The sequence below is a fragment of the Emys orbicularis genome, chromosome 20 (genome assembly GCF_028017835.1).
Source record: "Emys orbicularis isolate rEmyOrb1 chromosome 20, rEmyOrb1.hap1, whole genome shotgun sequence".
NCBI classification, from domain to species: domain Eukaryota; kingdom Metazoa; phylum Chordata; order Testudines; family Emydidae; genus Emys; species Emys orbicularis.
The window spans coordinates 2,263,065-2,278,370 of NC_088702.1; the positions used below are offsets into that span (position 1 = coordinate 2,263,065).

General features: G+C 42.6%; 2 protein-coding genes across 2 annotated transcripts; both read left to right on the top strand.

Annotated features, from left to right (window-relative positions):
- Nucleotides 1–4,185: 4,185 nt before the first annotated feature.
- LOC135892738 (claw keratin-like) lies at nt 4,186–4,746 on the top strand. The gene has a single exon (XM_065420534.1). The coding sequence runs from the start codon at nt 4,186–4,188 to the stop codon at nt 4,744–4,746; it is 561 nt and encodes a 186-aa protein (XP_065276606.1).
- Nucleotides 4,747–14,389: 9,643 nt separating this feature from the next.
- LOC135892741 (claw keratin-like) lies at nt 14,390–15,052 on the top strand. The gene is made up of 2 exons (XM_065420538.1): nt 14,390–14,861; nt 14,979–15,052. The coding sequence occupies exons 1-2, from the start codon at nt 14,390–14,392 to the stop codon at nt 15,050–15,052; spliced, it is 546 nt and encodes a 181-aa protein (XP_065276610.1).
- The last annotated feature ends 254 nt before the right edge of the window (nt 15,053–15,306 follow it).

Below are 15,306 nucleotides of genomic sequence, written 5' to 3' on the forward strand. Positions count from 1 at the left end.
TGAATGGCAGAGTATCTTTGGAGACAGGCAGCCTTTGCTTCTAGAGCGCTTTGAAGGTTTGGCTGTTCACTAGAAAGCTCTTCTCAACTTTAACTCCACAACTTAATGTAGTACAAGAGTCTAATGGCTTTTGAGGTTGCTGTTGCTCACTACACTCCATATATATAATATCCGCAGGGTCTATCGTGGCATGATATTGCAGGAACTGCAAATTAAAAATTACATTTTCAGCTACACATGTCGTCAACATTTTTGTGCCCTTCAGCTCCCAGAAGATGAATATTTTCCAATAATCAAATTTTTGATTGGATAACACAAAAGGCACAGCAAGGTCTCTCATGTCCCTCCCCACTCAGGCCATGATATACAGCCTCATAATTTGGGTATTAAAATTTCATTAATGATAGCTTTACACTAATAATCACAAAGAATGAGTAAAACATTTACATTCATTGAAGTTGTTATGAATGCAACAAGATTGGTTTCGTAGCTAATAAGGTCCTCATCAGAAGAAAAGGGCATTTCCCGTCCTTTCTAAATCATATACAAGCACCTGCAACTTAGAACTTACCAGATCAATTATCTAGCGTTATTCATCTTGGTGAACTTGGTAAGTCTGATTTGACCACAGAGTTGGCGGTGGAGGTACAGAGTATACATGGAAAGATACGCTCCACACAAGGTTTTCTCTAACCTAGGCTGGGTAAAGTGCCTTCCTTCAAATTGAAGTTGATGGAGTTGTGCTGGTCTACACTAGCTCACATTCAATCCCTTAACTTTAAAATATATAAACAAGAGAAAACAAAGCTACATTCAAAAAAATCAAAGAGCCTCCATTTGAGGGGGAGGGAGTTCAGAATGACGAACGGAGTACTGGAATGACCTCTGAGACCTTGACATGCATTTTTAAAGTGAATATTGGAACATCTAATTGCAGTAAAAAGTTATTACTACTGTACTATAATAATACAGTACGTCTCTTTGGCCGTATAAAGTGTTTGTGAAGTGCTTTCAAATTATAATTATACCTGTTTTACACAGAGGTAAACGGAGGCATGTTAAGATCAAGGTCAAGGTCAGACAGGGAGAGATTGGCAGGATCAGAAATAGCCCCCAATAATTGGGACTACTCATGCCAAACACTAACCTCAATCTCTTGAACTCTACTGGACACTTACCAATCATGGTTTCCAAATCTGTCACTAACCCTGAAAGTAACTCTTAGAGAGTCTCATGCTGTTTTTTTTTAAACAGCACAAAGACCCGTGCTCCACTACAGTCCCTGATAAATCCTAGTTTGAAAGGTTCAAGTTGGACTCAAAATGTCCATAGGCATTGTACTATCCCCCTGCCAAAGGGGGTATTTCAGATATAAGGTCTGTCTCCCAAGATCTGTGAGAGTGTATAATAATACAGTACGTCTCTTTGGCCGTATAAAGTGTTTGTGAAGTGCTTTCAAATTATAATTATATCTGTTTTACACAGAGGTGAATGGAGGCATATTAAGATCAAGGTCAAGGTCAGACAGGGAGAGATTGGCAGGGTCAGAAATATCCCCTAATAATTGGGACTACTCATGCCAAACACTAACCTCAATCTCTTGAACCCTACTGGACACTTACCAATCATGGCTTCCAAATCTGTCACTAACCCTGAAAGTAACTCTTAGAGAGGCTCATTCTATATAAGGTCCTGAAGGCAATAGAATGATTCCCATTGATTACAAAGGGAACTGGGTCTGACCCAGTGCACAAAAATGCCTCCCTCCTTCCTACTGGGTACAAAATGCACTGCCCAATGCCCCAGCCATGACCAGCATAAATTGAAAGGCCCAAACTGGATTCCTTCCTTAGATTCCCATGATATACAGCCTCATAATTTTCGTATTAAAATTTCATTAATTGTAGCTTTACACTAATAATCACAAACAATGAGGAAAGCATTTACATCCATTGAAGTTGTTATGCATTCAACAAGATTGGTTTTGTAGCAAATAATGTCCTCACCAGAAGTAAAGAGCATCTCACGTCCTTTCTAAATCATATGAAAGCACCTGCAACTTAGAACTTTTCAGATCATTTATCTAGCATTATTCATCTTGGTGAACTTGGTAAGTCTGATTTGACTTACACAGTTGGCGGTGGAGGTACAGAGTATACACAGAAAGATACACCCCACACAAGGTTTTCTCTAACCTGGGCTGGGTAAAGTGCCTTCCTTCAAATTGAAGTTGAAGGAGTTGTGCTGGTCTACACTAGCTCACATTCAGGCCCTTTAACATTAAAATATATATACAAGGGGGGAAAAAGCTACATTCAAAAAAAAATCAAAGAGCCTCCATTTGAGGGGGAGGGGGCTCAGAATCATGAACCGAGTACTGGAATGACATCTATGACCTTGACATGCATTTCTAAAGTGAATATTGGAACGTCTAATTGCAGTAAAAAGTTATTACTACTATAATAATACTGTACGTAACTTTGGCTGTATAAATTGTTTGTGAAGAGCTTTCAAATTATAATTATACCTGTTTTACACAGAGGTGAACAGAGACATGTTAAGTTCAAGGTCGGACAGGGCATGATTGACAAAGTCAGAAAAAGCCCCCAATAGTTGGGACTACTCATGCCAAATACTAACCTCAATCTCTTGAACCCTACTGGACATTTACCAATCATGGCTTCCAAATCTGTCACTAACCCTGAAAGTAACTCTTAGAGAGGCTCATTCTGTTTTTTTTAATCTTCTTTTGATAATTGTTTAGAATTGGTGCCACAAGTGGAGGTAAAATTTTAGGTTAATTTTGAATCCCTGTAAGGAGAAATTCTCCCCTGGGCAGAGGGTCAGCACAAAGACCCGTGCTCCACTACAGTCCCTGATAAATCCTAGTTTGAAAGGTTCAAGTTGGACTCAAAATGTCCACAGGGATCGTACTAGCCCCCTGCCAAAGGGGGTATTTCAGATATAAGGTCCTGAGAAGAAACACACTGAAGGCAATGGTATGAATCCCATTGATTATAAAGGGAACTGGATCTGATCCAATGTACAAAAATGCCTCCCTCCTTCCTACCGGGTACAAAATGCACTGCCCAATGCCCCTAATCATGATCAGCATAATGGAAAGGACCAAACCAGATTCCTGTTCATGACAGACAGTTGTACTACTGACACAGCTCTGAATCACCTTGACATGCATTCCCATTGCAGCACCAAGTCAGTCAGTGGAATGACATGAGGATTGCAGTTGGCTTCTACAATTTTTAGATGAAAGAAAGCTGAAGAATGCAACAATGTCACACCCTTTCAGGCTGAGATTAGCCCAACAATCGCAAAACCTGAGGAAAACAGCTCCATCAAAAGGAGGATTTAGCAAGGCAGTCAAGTTTGTTTGGTAACTAATTGGGACCTCCTCCATAAAAGGCATCTCAGATCCTTCAGGCAGTCCTACAAACTGTATAAAAGTGCTCACATATCAGGACTCTTCTGAACACTTCTATGCACTTCATCTCCTCGGTGAACACGGTAAGTCCATTTCGACTCCAACTCTTTCTTACCATAGAGATATCCTAGTAGCGTCCATTTCCATTCAAGATTGAATCTTGCACATACTCTCAGTGACTTTTATCAGGGATGAGAGTGTTATTCCATAATTACATTGTGCACTTATTCAGTTGCAAGGGCTGGTGGATTCATGATGTTAAGCTAAAGGGGGGATTGTAGAAGCAACATACGGAACTGGGAAATATATTTTCTATTAATTGGAAATTGAATTAGGGCATTTAAATCTTTTAAGTGACCTTATAAAATCCTTTAGTCATTTCTCTTTTTGGTAGATTAGGAAGAAACGTTCCCAGTTTACTCCATAACAGGGCAATACATTGGTCTTCTACTTTATTCTGAAGAAGCTATTATTCATCACTGTTGCAGACATGGAGAGGACTTCAAAGGGGCCAGTTGGGAGGGAAGTTTAGTGGGAGAGGAGAAGAGGCATAGAAAGCGGAAATAGGAACAAATAATAACCATGAACATAGGGACTGAGTCTACTCCTCCTCCTCTCTCTCGGGGCCCTTGTAGATCTGACCACAATAGTAACCGAGCTTTGAAGCCTTTCTTCCACTGACACTTGTACCTTCTCTTTAATCTGTTCCCTGTTGTGTGTTTCAGGTTTATCTCCATCACAGAAAGATGTCTTGCTCCAGCCTGTGCTATCCAGAATGTGGGGTGGCCCGTCCCAGTCCAGTTTCTGGCAGCTGCAATGAGCCGTGTGTTAGGCAGTGCCCTGACTCTGAAGTGGTCATCAGACCATCACCGGTGGTCGTGACCCTCCCAGGACCAATTCTCAGCACTTTCCCGCAGCAGAGTGGCGTGGGAGCCGTAGGAGCACCTGTGGTCGGAGCTGGCTACGGGGGCTCATTCGGTTTGGGGGGACTGTACGGCTCTGGAGGCCATTATGGAGGATTGTATGGTTTAGGGGGATTCGGTGGTTATGGGAGCCATTACGGTTATGGGGGATTGGGTGGTTATGGGGGACTGTGTGGTTACGGGGGAGGTTACGGTTATGGGAGATTAGGTGGTTATGGGGGATTGGGTAGATATGGGGGACTGTGTGGTTACGGGGGAGGTTATGGGGGACTGTGTGGTTACGGGGGAGGTTACGGTTATGGGGGATTAGGTGGTTATGGGGGATTATGCGGTTACGGGGGATATGGCCGTAAGTATCGCGGTGGATACTGTGGGCCATGTTAATCCCAACAGGTATATCCATGAAATAAAGTAGAATAGGCCCTACATGTTCTATCCTTTCCACCGATATGTATCGTAAGCATCTCACTTTGAATTATGCTACGGCAGATATGTAATGGAGAACCTGCCTAGTTCTCTGCCTCTTTATGCTGTGTTTTATTTTCTACCAACTGGGGTAAAACAAGGACCTTAAAAAGGTTCTGCTCTGTATTGTTTCTTCCTGTAACTTTGTACTGCAAATTTCATTCGCATTAAAAACTATGCTGCATCATCATATCAGTCTTATGGTTCTCCCTACTTGGTTAAAAATTCATCTCTGTGGAGCAGGCAGCACCGGGCACATCTCAAGTTGCAACTTTGAAAGCCATGGCGTGAATCCGGCCCTTGAAGAGGTCCATAGGATTATGCAAGCCCGCTGCACAGGGCCAGAGTTCCTCCTTTCCTTACCTGGTTGAGCAAAGTGTCTTTTCCTGAAATGATTTATACATATTGTCACTTAAAGAATGTACATTTTTTCTTTGGTTTCATGGTAAGCATCGGTGTGACTGTTTGCAGGAGAAGGACCCAGGTTTTCAGAAGGAAAAGAAAATTGGCCAGCAAATTGCTCGGTTAATGCATGGTTAAGTCTAGACCCGACCCCTTGAATGGCAGAGTATCTTTGGAGACAGGCTGCCTTTGCTTCTAGAGCACTTTGAAGGTTTGGCTGTTCACTAGAAAGCTCTTCTCAACTTTAACTCCACAATTTAATGTAGTAGAAGAGTCTAATGGCTTTTGAGGTTGCTGTTGCTCACTACACTCCATATATATAATATCCGCAGGGTCTATCGTGGCATGATATTGCAGGAACTGCAAATTAAAAATTACATTTTCAGCTACACATGTCGTCAACATTTTTGTGCCCATCAGCTCCCAGAAGATGAATATTTTCCAATAATCAAATTTTTGATTGGATAACACAAAAGGCACAGCAAGGTCTCTCATGTCTCCCCCTACTCAGGCCATGATATACAGCCTCATAATTTGGGTATTAAAATTTCATTAATTATAGCTTTACACTAATAATCACAAAGAATGAGGAAAACATTTACATTCATTGAAGTTGTTATGAATGCAACAAGATTGGTTTCGTAGCTAATAAGGTCCTCATCAGAAGAAAAAGGCATTTCCCGTCCTTTCTAAATCATAAGAAAGCACCTCCAACTTAGAACTTACCAGATCAATTATCTAGCGTTATTCATCTTGGTGAACTTGGTAAGTCTGATTTGACTCACAGAGTTGGCAGTGGAGGTACAGAGTATACACGGAAAGATACGCTCCACACAAGGTTTTCTCTAACCTAGGCTGGGTAAAGTGCCTTCCTTCAAATTGAAGTTGATGGAGTTGTGCTGGTCTACACTAGCTCACATTCAATCCCTTAACTTTAAAATATATAAACAAGAGAAAACAAAGCGACACTCAAAAAAATCAAAGAGCCTCCATTTGAGGGGGAGGGAGCTCAGAATGACGAACGGAGTACTGGAATGACCTCTGAGACCTTGACATGCATTTTTAAAGTGAATATTGGAACATCTAATTGCAGTAAAAAGTTATTACTACTGTACTATAATAATACAGTACGTCTCTTTGGCCGTATAAATTGTTTGTGAAGAGCTTTCAAATTATAATTATACCTGTTTTACACAGAGGTGAACAGAGACATGTTAAGTTCAAGGTCAGACAGGGCATGATTGACAAAGTCAGAAAAAGCCCCCAATAGTTGGGACTACTCATGCCAAATACTAACCTCAATCTCTTGAACCCTACTGGACACTTACCAGTCATGGCTTCCAAATTTGTCACTAACCCTGAAACTCACTAACCCTAACTCTTAGAGAGGCTCATTCTATTTTTTTTTAATCTTCTTTTGATAATTGTTTAGAATTGGTGCCACAAGTGGAGGTCCAATTTTAGGTCAATTTTGAATCCCTGTAAGGAGAAATTCTCCCCTGGGCAGAGGACCATCACAAAGGCCCATGCTCCACTACAGTCCCTGCTGAGTCCTAGTTTGAAAGTTTCAAGTTGGACTCAAAATGTCCACAGGCATTGTACTATCCCCCTGCCAAAGGGGGTATTTCAGATATAATGTCCTGAAGTCAATAGAATGATTCCCATTGATTACAAAGGGAACTGGATCTGACCCAGTGCACAGAAATGCCTCCCTCCTTCCTACTGGGTACAAAATGCACTGCCCAATGCCCCAGCCATGACCAGCATAAATTGAAAGTCCCAAACTGGATTCCTTCTTCAGATTCCCATGATATGCAGCCTCATAATTTTCGTATTAAAATTTCATTAATTGTAGCTTTACACTAATAATCACAAACAATGAGGAAAGCATTTACATCCATTGAAGTTGTTATGCATTCAACAAGATTGGTTTTGTAGCGAATAATGTCCTCACCAGAAGTAAAGAGCATCTCACATCCTTTCTAAATCATATGAAAGCACCTGCAACTTAGAACTTTTCAGATCATTTATCTAGCATTATTCGTCTTGGTGAACTTGGTAAGTCTGATTTGACTTACACAGTTGGCGGTGGAGGGACAGAGTATACACAGAAAGATACACCCATAAGAACATAAGGACATAAGAAAGGCCGTACTGGGTCAGACCAAAGGTCCATCTAGCCCAGTATCTGTCTACCGACAGTGGCCAATGCCAGGTGCCCCAGAGGGAGTGAACCTAACAGGCAATGATCAAGTGATCTCTCTCCTGCCATCCATCTCCATCATCTGACGAACAGAGGCTAGGGACACCATTCTTACCCATCCTGGCTAATAGCCATTTATGGACTTAGCCACCATGAATTTATCCAGTCCCCTTTTAAACATTGTTATAGTCCTAGCCTTCACAACCTCCTCAGGTAAGGAGTTCCACAAGTTGACTGTGCGCTGCGTGAAGAAGAACTTCCTTTTATTTGTTTTAAACTTGCTGCCTATTAATTTCATTTGGTGACCCCTAGTTCTTGTATTATGGGAATAAGTAAATAACTTTTCCTTATCCACTTTCTCAACATCACTCATGATTTTATATACCTCTATCATGTCCCCCCTTAGTCTTCTCTTTTCCAAACTGAAGAGTCCTAGCCTCTTTAATCTTTCCTCATATGGGACCCTCTCTAAACCCTTAATCATTTTAGTTGCTCTTTTCTGAACCTTTTCTAGTGCTAGAATATCTTTTTTGAGGTGAGGAGACCACATCTGTACACAGTATTCGAGATGTGGGCGTACCATGGATTTAAATAAGGGCAATAATATATTCTCAGTCTTATTCTCTATCCCCTTTTTAATGATTCCTAACATCCTGTTTGCTTTTTTGACCGCCTCTGCACACTGCGTGGACATCTTTAGAGAACTATCCACGATGACGCCAAGATCTTTTTCCTGACTCGTTGTAGCTAAATTAGCCCCCATCATGTTGTATGTATAGTTGGGGTTATTTTTTCCAATGTGCATTACTTTAGATTAATCCACATTAAATTTCATTTGCCATTTTGCTGCCCAATCACTTAGTTTTGTGAGATCTTTTTGAAGTTCTTCACAATCTGCTTTGGTCTTAACTATCTTTAGTAGTTTAGTATCATCTGCAAACTTTGCCACCTCACTGTTTACCCCTTTCTCCAGATCATTTATGAATAAATTGAATAGGATTGGTCCTAGGACTGACCCTTGGGAAACACCACTAGTTACCTCTCTCCATTCTGAGAATTTACCATTAATTCCTACCCTTTGTTCCCTGTCCTTTAACCAGTTCTCAATCCATGAAAGGACCTTCCCTTTTATCCCATGACAGCTTAATTTACGTAAGAGCCTTTGGTGAGGGACCTTGTCAAAGGCTTTCTGGAAATCTAAGTACACTATGTCCACCGGATCCCCCTTGTCCACATGTTTGTTGACCCCTTCAAAGAACTCTAATAGATTAGTAAGACACGATTTCCCTTTACAGAAACCATGTTGACTATTGCTCAAGAGTTTATGTTTTTCTATGTGTCTGACAATTTTGTTCTTTACTATTGTTTCAACTAATTTGCCCGGTACCGACGTTAGACTTACCGGTCTGTAATTGCCGGGATCACCCCTAGAGCCCTTTTTAAATATTGGCGTTACATTAGCTAACTTCCAGTCATTGGGTACCGAAGCCGATTTAAAGGACAGGTTACAAACCTTAGTTAATAGTTCCGCAACTTCACATTTGAGTTCTTTCAGAACTCTTGGGTGAATGCCATCTGGTCCCGGTGACTTGTTAATGTTGAGTTTATCAATTAATTCCAAAACCTCCTCTAGTGATACTTCAATCTGTGACAGTTCCTCAGATTTGTCACCTACAAAAGCCAGCTCAGGTTTGGGAATCTCCCTAACATCCTCAGCCGTGAAGACTGAAGCAAAGAATCCATTTAGTTTCTCCGCAATGACTTTATCATCTTTAAGCGCTCCTTTTGTATTTTCATCGTCAAGGGGCCCCACTGGTTGTTTAGCAGGCTTCCTGCTTCTGATGTACTTAAAAAACATTTTGTTATTACCTTTGGAGTTTTTGGCTAGCCGTTCTTCAAACTCCTCTTTGGCTTTTCTTATTACACTCTTGCACTTAAGTTGGCAATGTTTGTGCTCCTTTCTATTTGCCTCACTAGGATTTGACTTCCACTTTTTAAAGGAAGTCTTTTTATCTCTCACTGCTTCTTTTACATGGTTGTTAAGCCACGGTGGCTCTTTTTTAGTTCTTTTACTGTTTTTCTTAATTTGGGGTATACATTGAAGTTGAGCCTCTATTATGGTGTCTTTAAAAAGGGCCCACACAACTTGCAGGGATTTCACTTTAGTCACTGTACCTTTTAACTTTTGTCTAACTAACCCCCTCATTTTTGTATAGTTCCCCCTTTTGAAATTAAAGGCCACAGTGTTGGGCAGTTGAGGTGTTCTTCCCACCACAGGGATGTTGAATGCTATTGTATTATGGTCACTATTTCCAAGCGGTCCCGCTATAGTTACCTCTTGGACCAGCTCCTGCGCTCCACTCAGGATTAAATCTAGAGTCGCCTCTCCCCTTGTGGGTTCCCGTACCAGCTGCTCCATGAAGCAGTCATTTAAAGTATCGAGAAATTTTATCTCTGCATTTCGTCCTGAAGTGAAATGTTCCCAGTCAATATGGGGATAATTGAAATCCCCCACTATTATTGGGTTCTTAATTTTGATAGCCTCTCTAATTTCCCTTAGCATTTCATCATCACTATTACTGTCCTGGTCAGGTGGTCGATAATAGATCCCTAATGTTATATTTTTACTAGAGCATGAAATTTCTATCCATAGAGACTCTATGTAACCTGTGGATTCGCTTAAGATTTTTACTTCATTTGAATCTACACTTTCTTTAACATATAGTGCCACTCCTCCCCCTGCACGGCCTGTTCTGTCCTTCCGATATATTTTGTACCCCGGAATGATTGTGTCCCATTGATTGCTCTCAGTCCACCAGGTTTCTGTGATGCCTATTATATCTATATCCTCCTTTATCACAAGGCACTCTAGTTCACCCATCTTATTATTTAGACTTCTGGCATTTGTGTACAAGCACTTTAAAAACTTGTCCCTGTTTATTAGCCTGCCTTTTTCTGATGTGCCAGATTCTTTTTTATGTGACTGTTTATCATCTGATCCGGCCCTTACATTATACTTTTCAGTCCTCTGCTCCTGACTATAACCTGGAGATTCTCTATCATCAGACTCTCCCCTAAGAGAAGTCTGTGTCCGATCCACACGCTCCTCTGCAGCAGTCGGCTTTCCCCCATCTCCTAGTTTAAAAACTGCTCTACAACCTTTTTAATGTTTAGTGCCAGCAGTCTGGTTCCACTTTGGTTTAGGTGGAGCCCATCTCTCCTGTATAGGCTCCTCCCATCCCAGAAGTTTCCCCAGTTCCTAATGAACGTGAACCCCTCCTCTCTACACCATCGTCTCATCCACGCATTGAGACTCTGAAGCTCTGCCTGCCTACCTGGCCCTGCGCGTGGAACTGGGAGCATTTCTGAAAATGCCACCATAGAGGTCCTGGATTTCAGTCTCTTCCCTAGCAGCCTAAATTTGGCTTCCAGGACATCTCTCCTACCCTTCCCTATGTCATTGGTACCTACATGTACCACGACCACCGGCTCCTCCCCAGCACTACACATAAGTCTATCTAGATGCCTCGAGAGATCCGCAACCTTCGCACCAGGCAGGCAAGTCACCATACGGTTCTCCCGGTCATCACAGACCCAGCTATCTACATTTCTAATAATCGAATCTCCCATTACTAACACCTGCCTTTTCCTAGAAACTGGAGTTCCCTCCCCCGGAGAGGCAACCTCAGTGCGAGAGGCAACCCCAGAACCATCTGGAAGGAGGGTCCCAACTACGGGAAAGTTTCCCTCTGCTCCCATTGACTGCTCTACTTCCCTGGGCCCTTCTTCCTCCTTAACAGCACAGGTGCTGTCTAAGCGGAGGTGGGACAATTCTACAGTGTCCCGGAAAGCCTCATCAACATACCTCTCTGCCTCTCTCAGCTCCTCCAGTTCCGCCACCCTGGCCTCCAAAGTCCGTACATGGTCTCTGAGGGCCAGGAGCTCCTTGCACCGACTGCACACATACGCCACCCGCCCACAGGGCAGGTAATCATACATACAACAGTCGGTGCAATAAACTGGATAGCCCCCACTCTGCTGCTGGGCTTCTGCCTGCATTGTATCCTAGTTAGTGAAAGGGTGGTTTACAGAAGGGAGTTTTGGAATGTGGTTTGGTTTATAGGTTTTAGGGGGGGGCCACGGGGATGGGGTTACGGCTGGCGAGGGACTCCCACTCCCTTCCCACTCCCCTTCTAAACTCCCTTGCGAAACTCCCTGTTAGCAGCCCCTGGTCGCTTGTGCGCGGCTTTATAAAGCCCTGGCCTGAGTGAATGCCCCGCCCACTGATTAAGGCTCAGCCAATTACCAGAGGCTTCGAGCTTTCAAACCTGCCTCCAACTGCCAGCCAGAGCACACGGTCCTTCAAACAACCAAACAAACAAACACAAGCTCAGCACACAGCAAGTAACCCCCAAACACAAACAAACACACACTACAGACAGTCACTTACCCCACAGATGCTGTATTAGCTCCTCCTTCACCTGGAGAACTCCCTTGCGAAACTCCCTGTTAGCAGCCCCTGTTTGCAAAGCTGAACACCCCACACAAGGTTTTCTCTAACCTGGGCTGGGTAAAGTGCCTTCCTTCAAATTGAAGTTGAAGGAGTTGTGCTGGTCTACACTAGCTCACATTCAGGCCCTTTAACTTTAAAATATATATACAAGGGGGGGAAAAGCTACATTGAAAAAAAATCAAAGAGCCTCCATTTGAGGGGGAGGGGGCTCAGAATCATGAACCTAGTACTGGAATGACATCTATGACCTTGACATGCATTTCTAAAGTGAATATTGGAACTTCTAATTGCAGTAAAAAGTTATTACTACTATAATAATACTGTACGTAACTTTGGCTGTATAAATTGTTTGTGAAGAGCTTTCAAATTATAATTATACCTGTTTTACACAGAGGTGAACAGAGACATGTTAAGTTCAAGGTCGGACAGGGCATGATTGACAAAGTCAGAAAAAGCCCCCAATAGTTGGGATTACTCATGCCAAATACTAACCTCAATCTCTTGAACCCTACTGGACACTTACCAATCATGGCTTCCAAATTTGTCACTAACCCTGAAAGTAACTCTTAGAGAGGCTCATTCTATTTTTTTTTAAATCTTCTTTTGATAATTGTTTAGAATTGGTGCCACAAGTGGAGGTCCAATTTTAGGTTAATTTTGAATCCCTGTAAGGCGAAATTCTCCCCTTGGCAGAGGGCCATCAAAAAGGCCCATGCTCCACTACAGTCCCTGCTGAGTCCTAGTTTGAACGTTTCAAGTTGGACTCAAAATGTCCATAGGCATCGTACTATCCCCCTGCCAAAGGGGGAATTTCAGATATAAGGTCCTGAGAAGAAACACACTGAAGGCAATGGTATGAATCCCATTGATTACAAAGGGAACTGGATCTGATCCAATGTACAAAAATGCCTCCCTCCTTCCTACCGGGTACAAAATGCACTGCCCAATGCCCCTAACCATGATCAGCATAAATGGAAAGGACCAAACCAGATTCCTGTTCATGACAGACAGTTGTACTACTGACACAGCTCTGAATCACCTTGACATGCATTCCCATTGCAGCACCAAGTCAGTCAGTGGAATGACATGAGGATTGCAGTTGGCTTGTACAATTTTTAGATGAAAGAAAGCTGAAGAATGCAACAATGTCACACCCTTTCAGGCTGAGATTAGCCCAACAATCCCAAACCCTGAGGAAAACAGCTCCATCAAAAGGAGGATTTAGCAAGGCAGTCAAGTTTGTTTGGTAACTAATTGGGACCTCCTCCATAAAAGGCATCTCAGATCCTTCAGGCAGTCCTACAAACTGTATAAAAGTGCTCACATCTCAGGACTCTTCTGAACACTTCTCTGCACTTCATCTCCTCGGTGAATACGGTAAGTCCATTTCGACTCCATCTCTTTCTTACCATAGAGATATCCTAGTAGCTTCCATTTCCATTTAAGACTGAATCTTGCATATACTCTCAGTGACTTTTATCAGGGATGAGGGTGTTATTCCATAATTACATTGTGCACTTATTCAGATACAAGGGCTGGTGGATTCATGATGTTAAGCTAAAGGGGGGAATTTAGAAGCAACATATGCAACTGGGAAATATATTTTCTATTAATTGGAAATTGAACTAGGGCATTTAAATCTTTTAAGTGACCTTATAAAATCCTTTAGTCATTTCTCTTTTCGGTAGATTAGGAAGAAACGTTCCCAGTTTACTCCATAACGGGCCAATTCATTGGTCTTCTACTTTATTCTGAAGAAGCTATTATTCATCATTGTTGCAGACAGAAGAATGGATTAAAAGCTGACAACTGATGTAATCCAGTGTAGCAATTCCTACATTCTTATGAGCAGAAATAACCATTGAAGATTCTTCTCCTTAGATGATTAAATTTAGTGTCACTCGATGGAAGTCAGTGGACCTGAGCTGATGTACCTCAGCCAAGGATCTTGCCTTTAGTGATTTGTTTGGAGAAAAGAAAAGTTTCTGTTCATTTCTCAGCAAGTATTGGTGATTTACAAGGTTTGGAAATCCAAAGAGCCACACCCAATATCCAAAAGGAAAATAATTCAATTACCATTATCCTAGCCATGTTCTCATTGAGAAAAGTCTAAAATGGACACAGAATCCCAGCTGTCCATAATAGAAATAATTACACTGATTCCAGTTGGTGCTTTTCAGACACAATCATGGAGAGGACTTCAAAGGGGCTGGCTGGGAGGGAAGTTTAGTGGGAGAGGAGAAGAGGCATAGAAAGCGGAAATAGGAACAAATAATAACCATGAACATAGGGATTGAGTCCACTCCTCCTCCTCTCTCTCGGGGCCCTTGTAGATCTCACCACAATAGTAACCGAGCTTTGAAGCCTTTCTTCCACTGACACTTGTACCTTCTCTTTAATCTGTTCCCTGTTGTGTGTTTCAGGTTTATCTCCATCACAGAAAGATGTCTTACTCCAGCCTGTGCTATCCAGAATGCGGGGTGGCCCGTCCCAGTCCAGTTTCTGGCAGCTGCAATGAGCCGTGTGTTAGGCAGTGCCCTGACTCTGAAGTGGTCATCAGACCATCACCGGTGGTCGTGACCCTCCCAGGACCAATTCTCAGCACTTTCCCGCAGCAGAGTGAAGTGGGAGCCGTTGGAGCACCTGTGGTCGGAGCTGGCTACGGGGGCTCATTCGGTTTGGGGGGACTGTACGGCTCTGGAGGCCATTATGGAGGATTGTATGGTTTAGGGGGATTTGGTGGTTATGGGAGCCATTACGGTTATGGGGGATTGGGAGGTTATGGGGGACTGTGCGGTTACGGGGGAGGTTACGGTTATGGGGGATTAGGTGGTTATGGGGGATTGGGTAGATATGGGGGACTGTGTGGTTACGGGGGAGGTTATGGGGGATTGTGTGGTTACGGGGGAGGTTACGGTTATGGGGGATTAGGTGGTTATGGGGGATTGGGTAGATATGGGGGATTGTGTGGTTACGGGGGAGGTTATGGGGGACTGTGTGGTTACAGGGGAGGTTACGGTTATGGGGGATTAGGTGGTTATGGGGGATTATGCAGTTATGGGGGATATGGCCGTAAGTATCGTGGTGGATACTGTGGACCATGTTAATCCCAACAGGAATATCCATGAAATAAAGTAAAATAGGCCCTACATGTTCTATCCTTTCCACCGATATGTATCGTAAGCATCTCACTTTGAATTATGCTGCGGCAGATATGTAATGGAGAACCTGCCTAGTCCTCTTCCTCTATTATGCTGTGTTTTATTTCCTACCAACTGGGGTAAAACAAGGAACTTTAAAAGTTCTGCTCTGTATTATTTCTTCCTGTAACTTTGTACTGCAAATTTCATTCACATTAAAA

What these genes read in the sequence shown, in the direction of transcription:
- LOC135892738 (XM_065420534.1), top strand. Translation starts at nt 4,186, where the DNA reads ATGTCTTGCTCCAGCCTGTGCTATCCAGAATGTGGGGTGGCCCGTCCC.
- LOC135892741 (XM_065420538.1), top strand. Translation starts at nt 14,390, where the DNA reads ATGTCTTACTCCAGCCTGTGCTATCCAGAATGCGGGGTGGCCCGTCCC. An exon ending in TGGTTACGGGGGAGGTTACG is followed by an intron (nt 14,862 to 14,978) that starts GTTATGGGGGAT and finishes ATGGGGGATTAG; the next exon opens with GTGGTTATGGGGGATTATGC.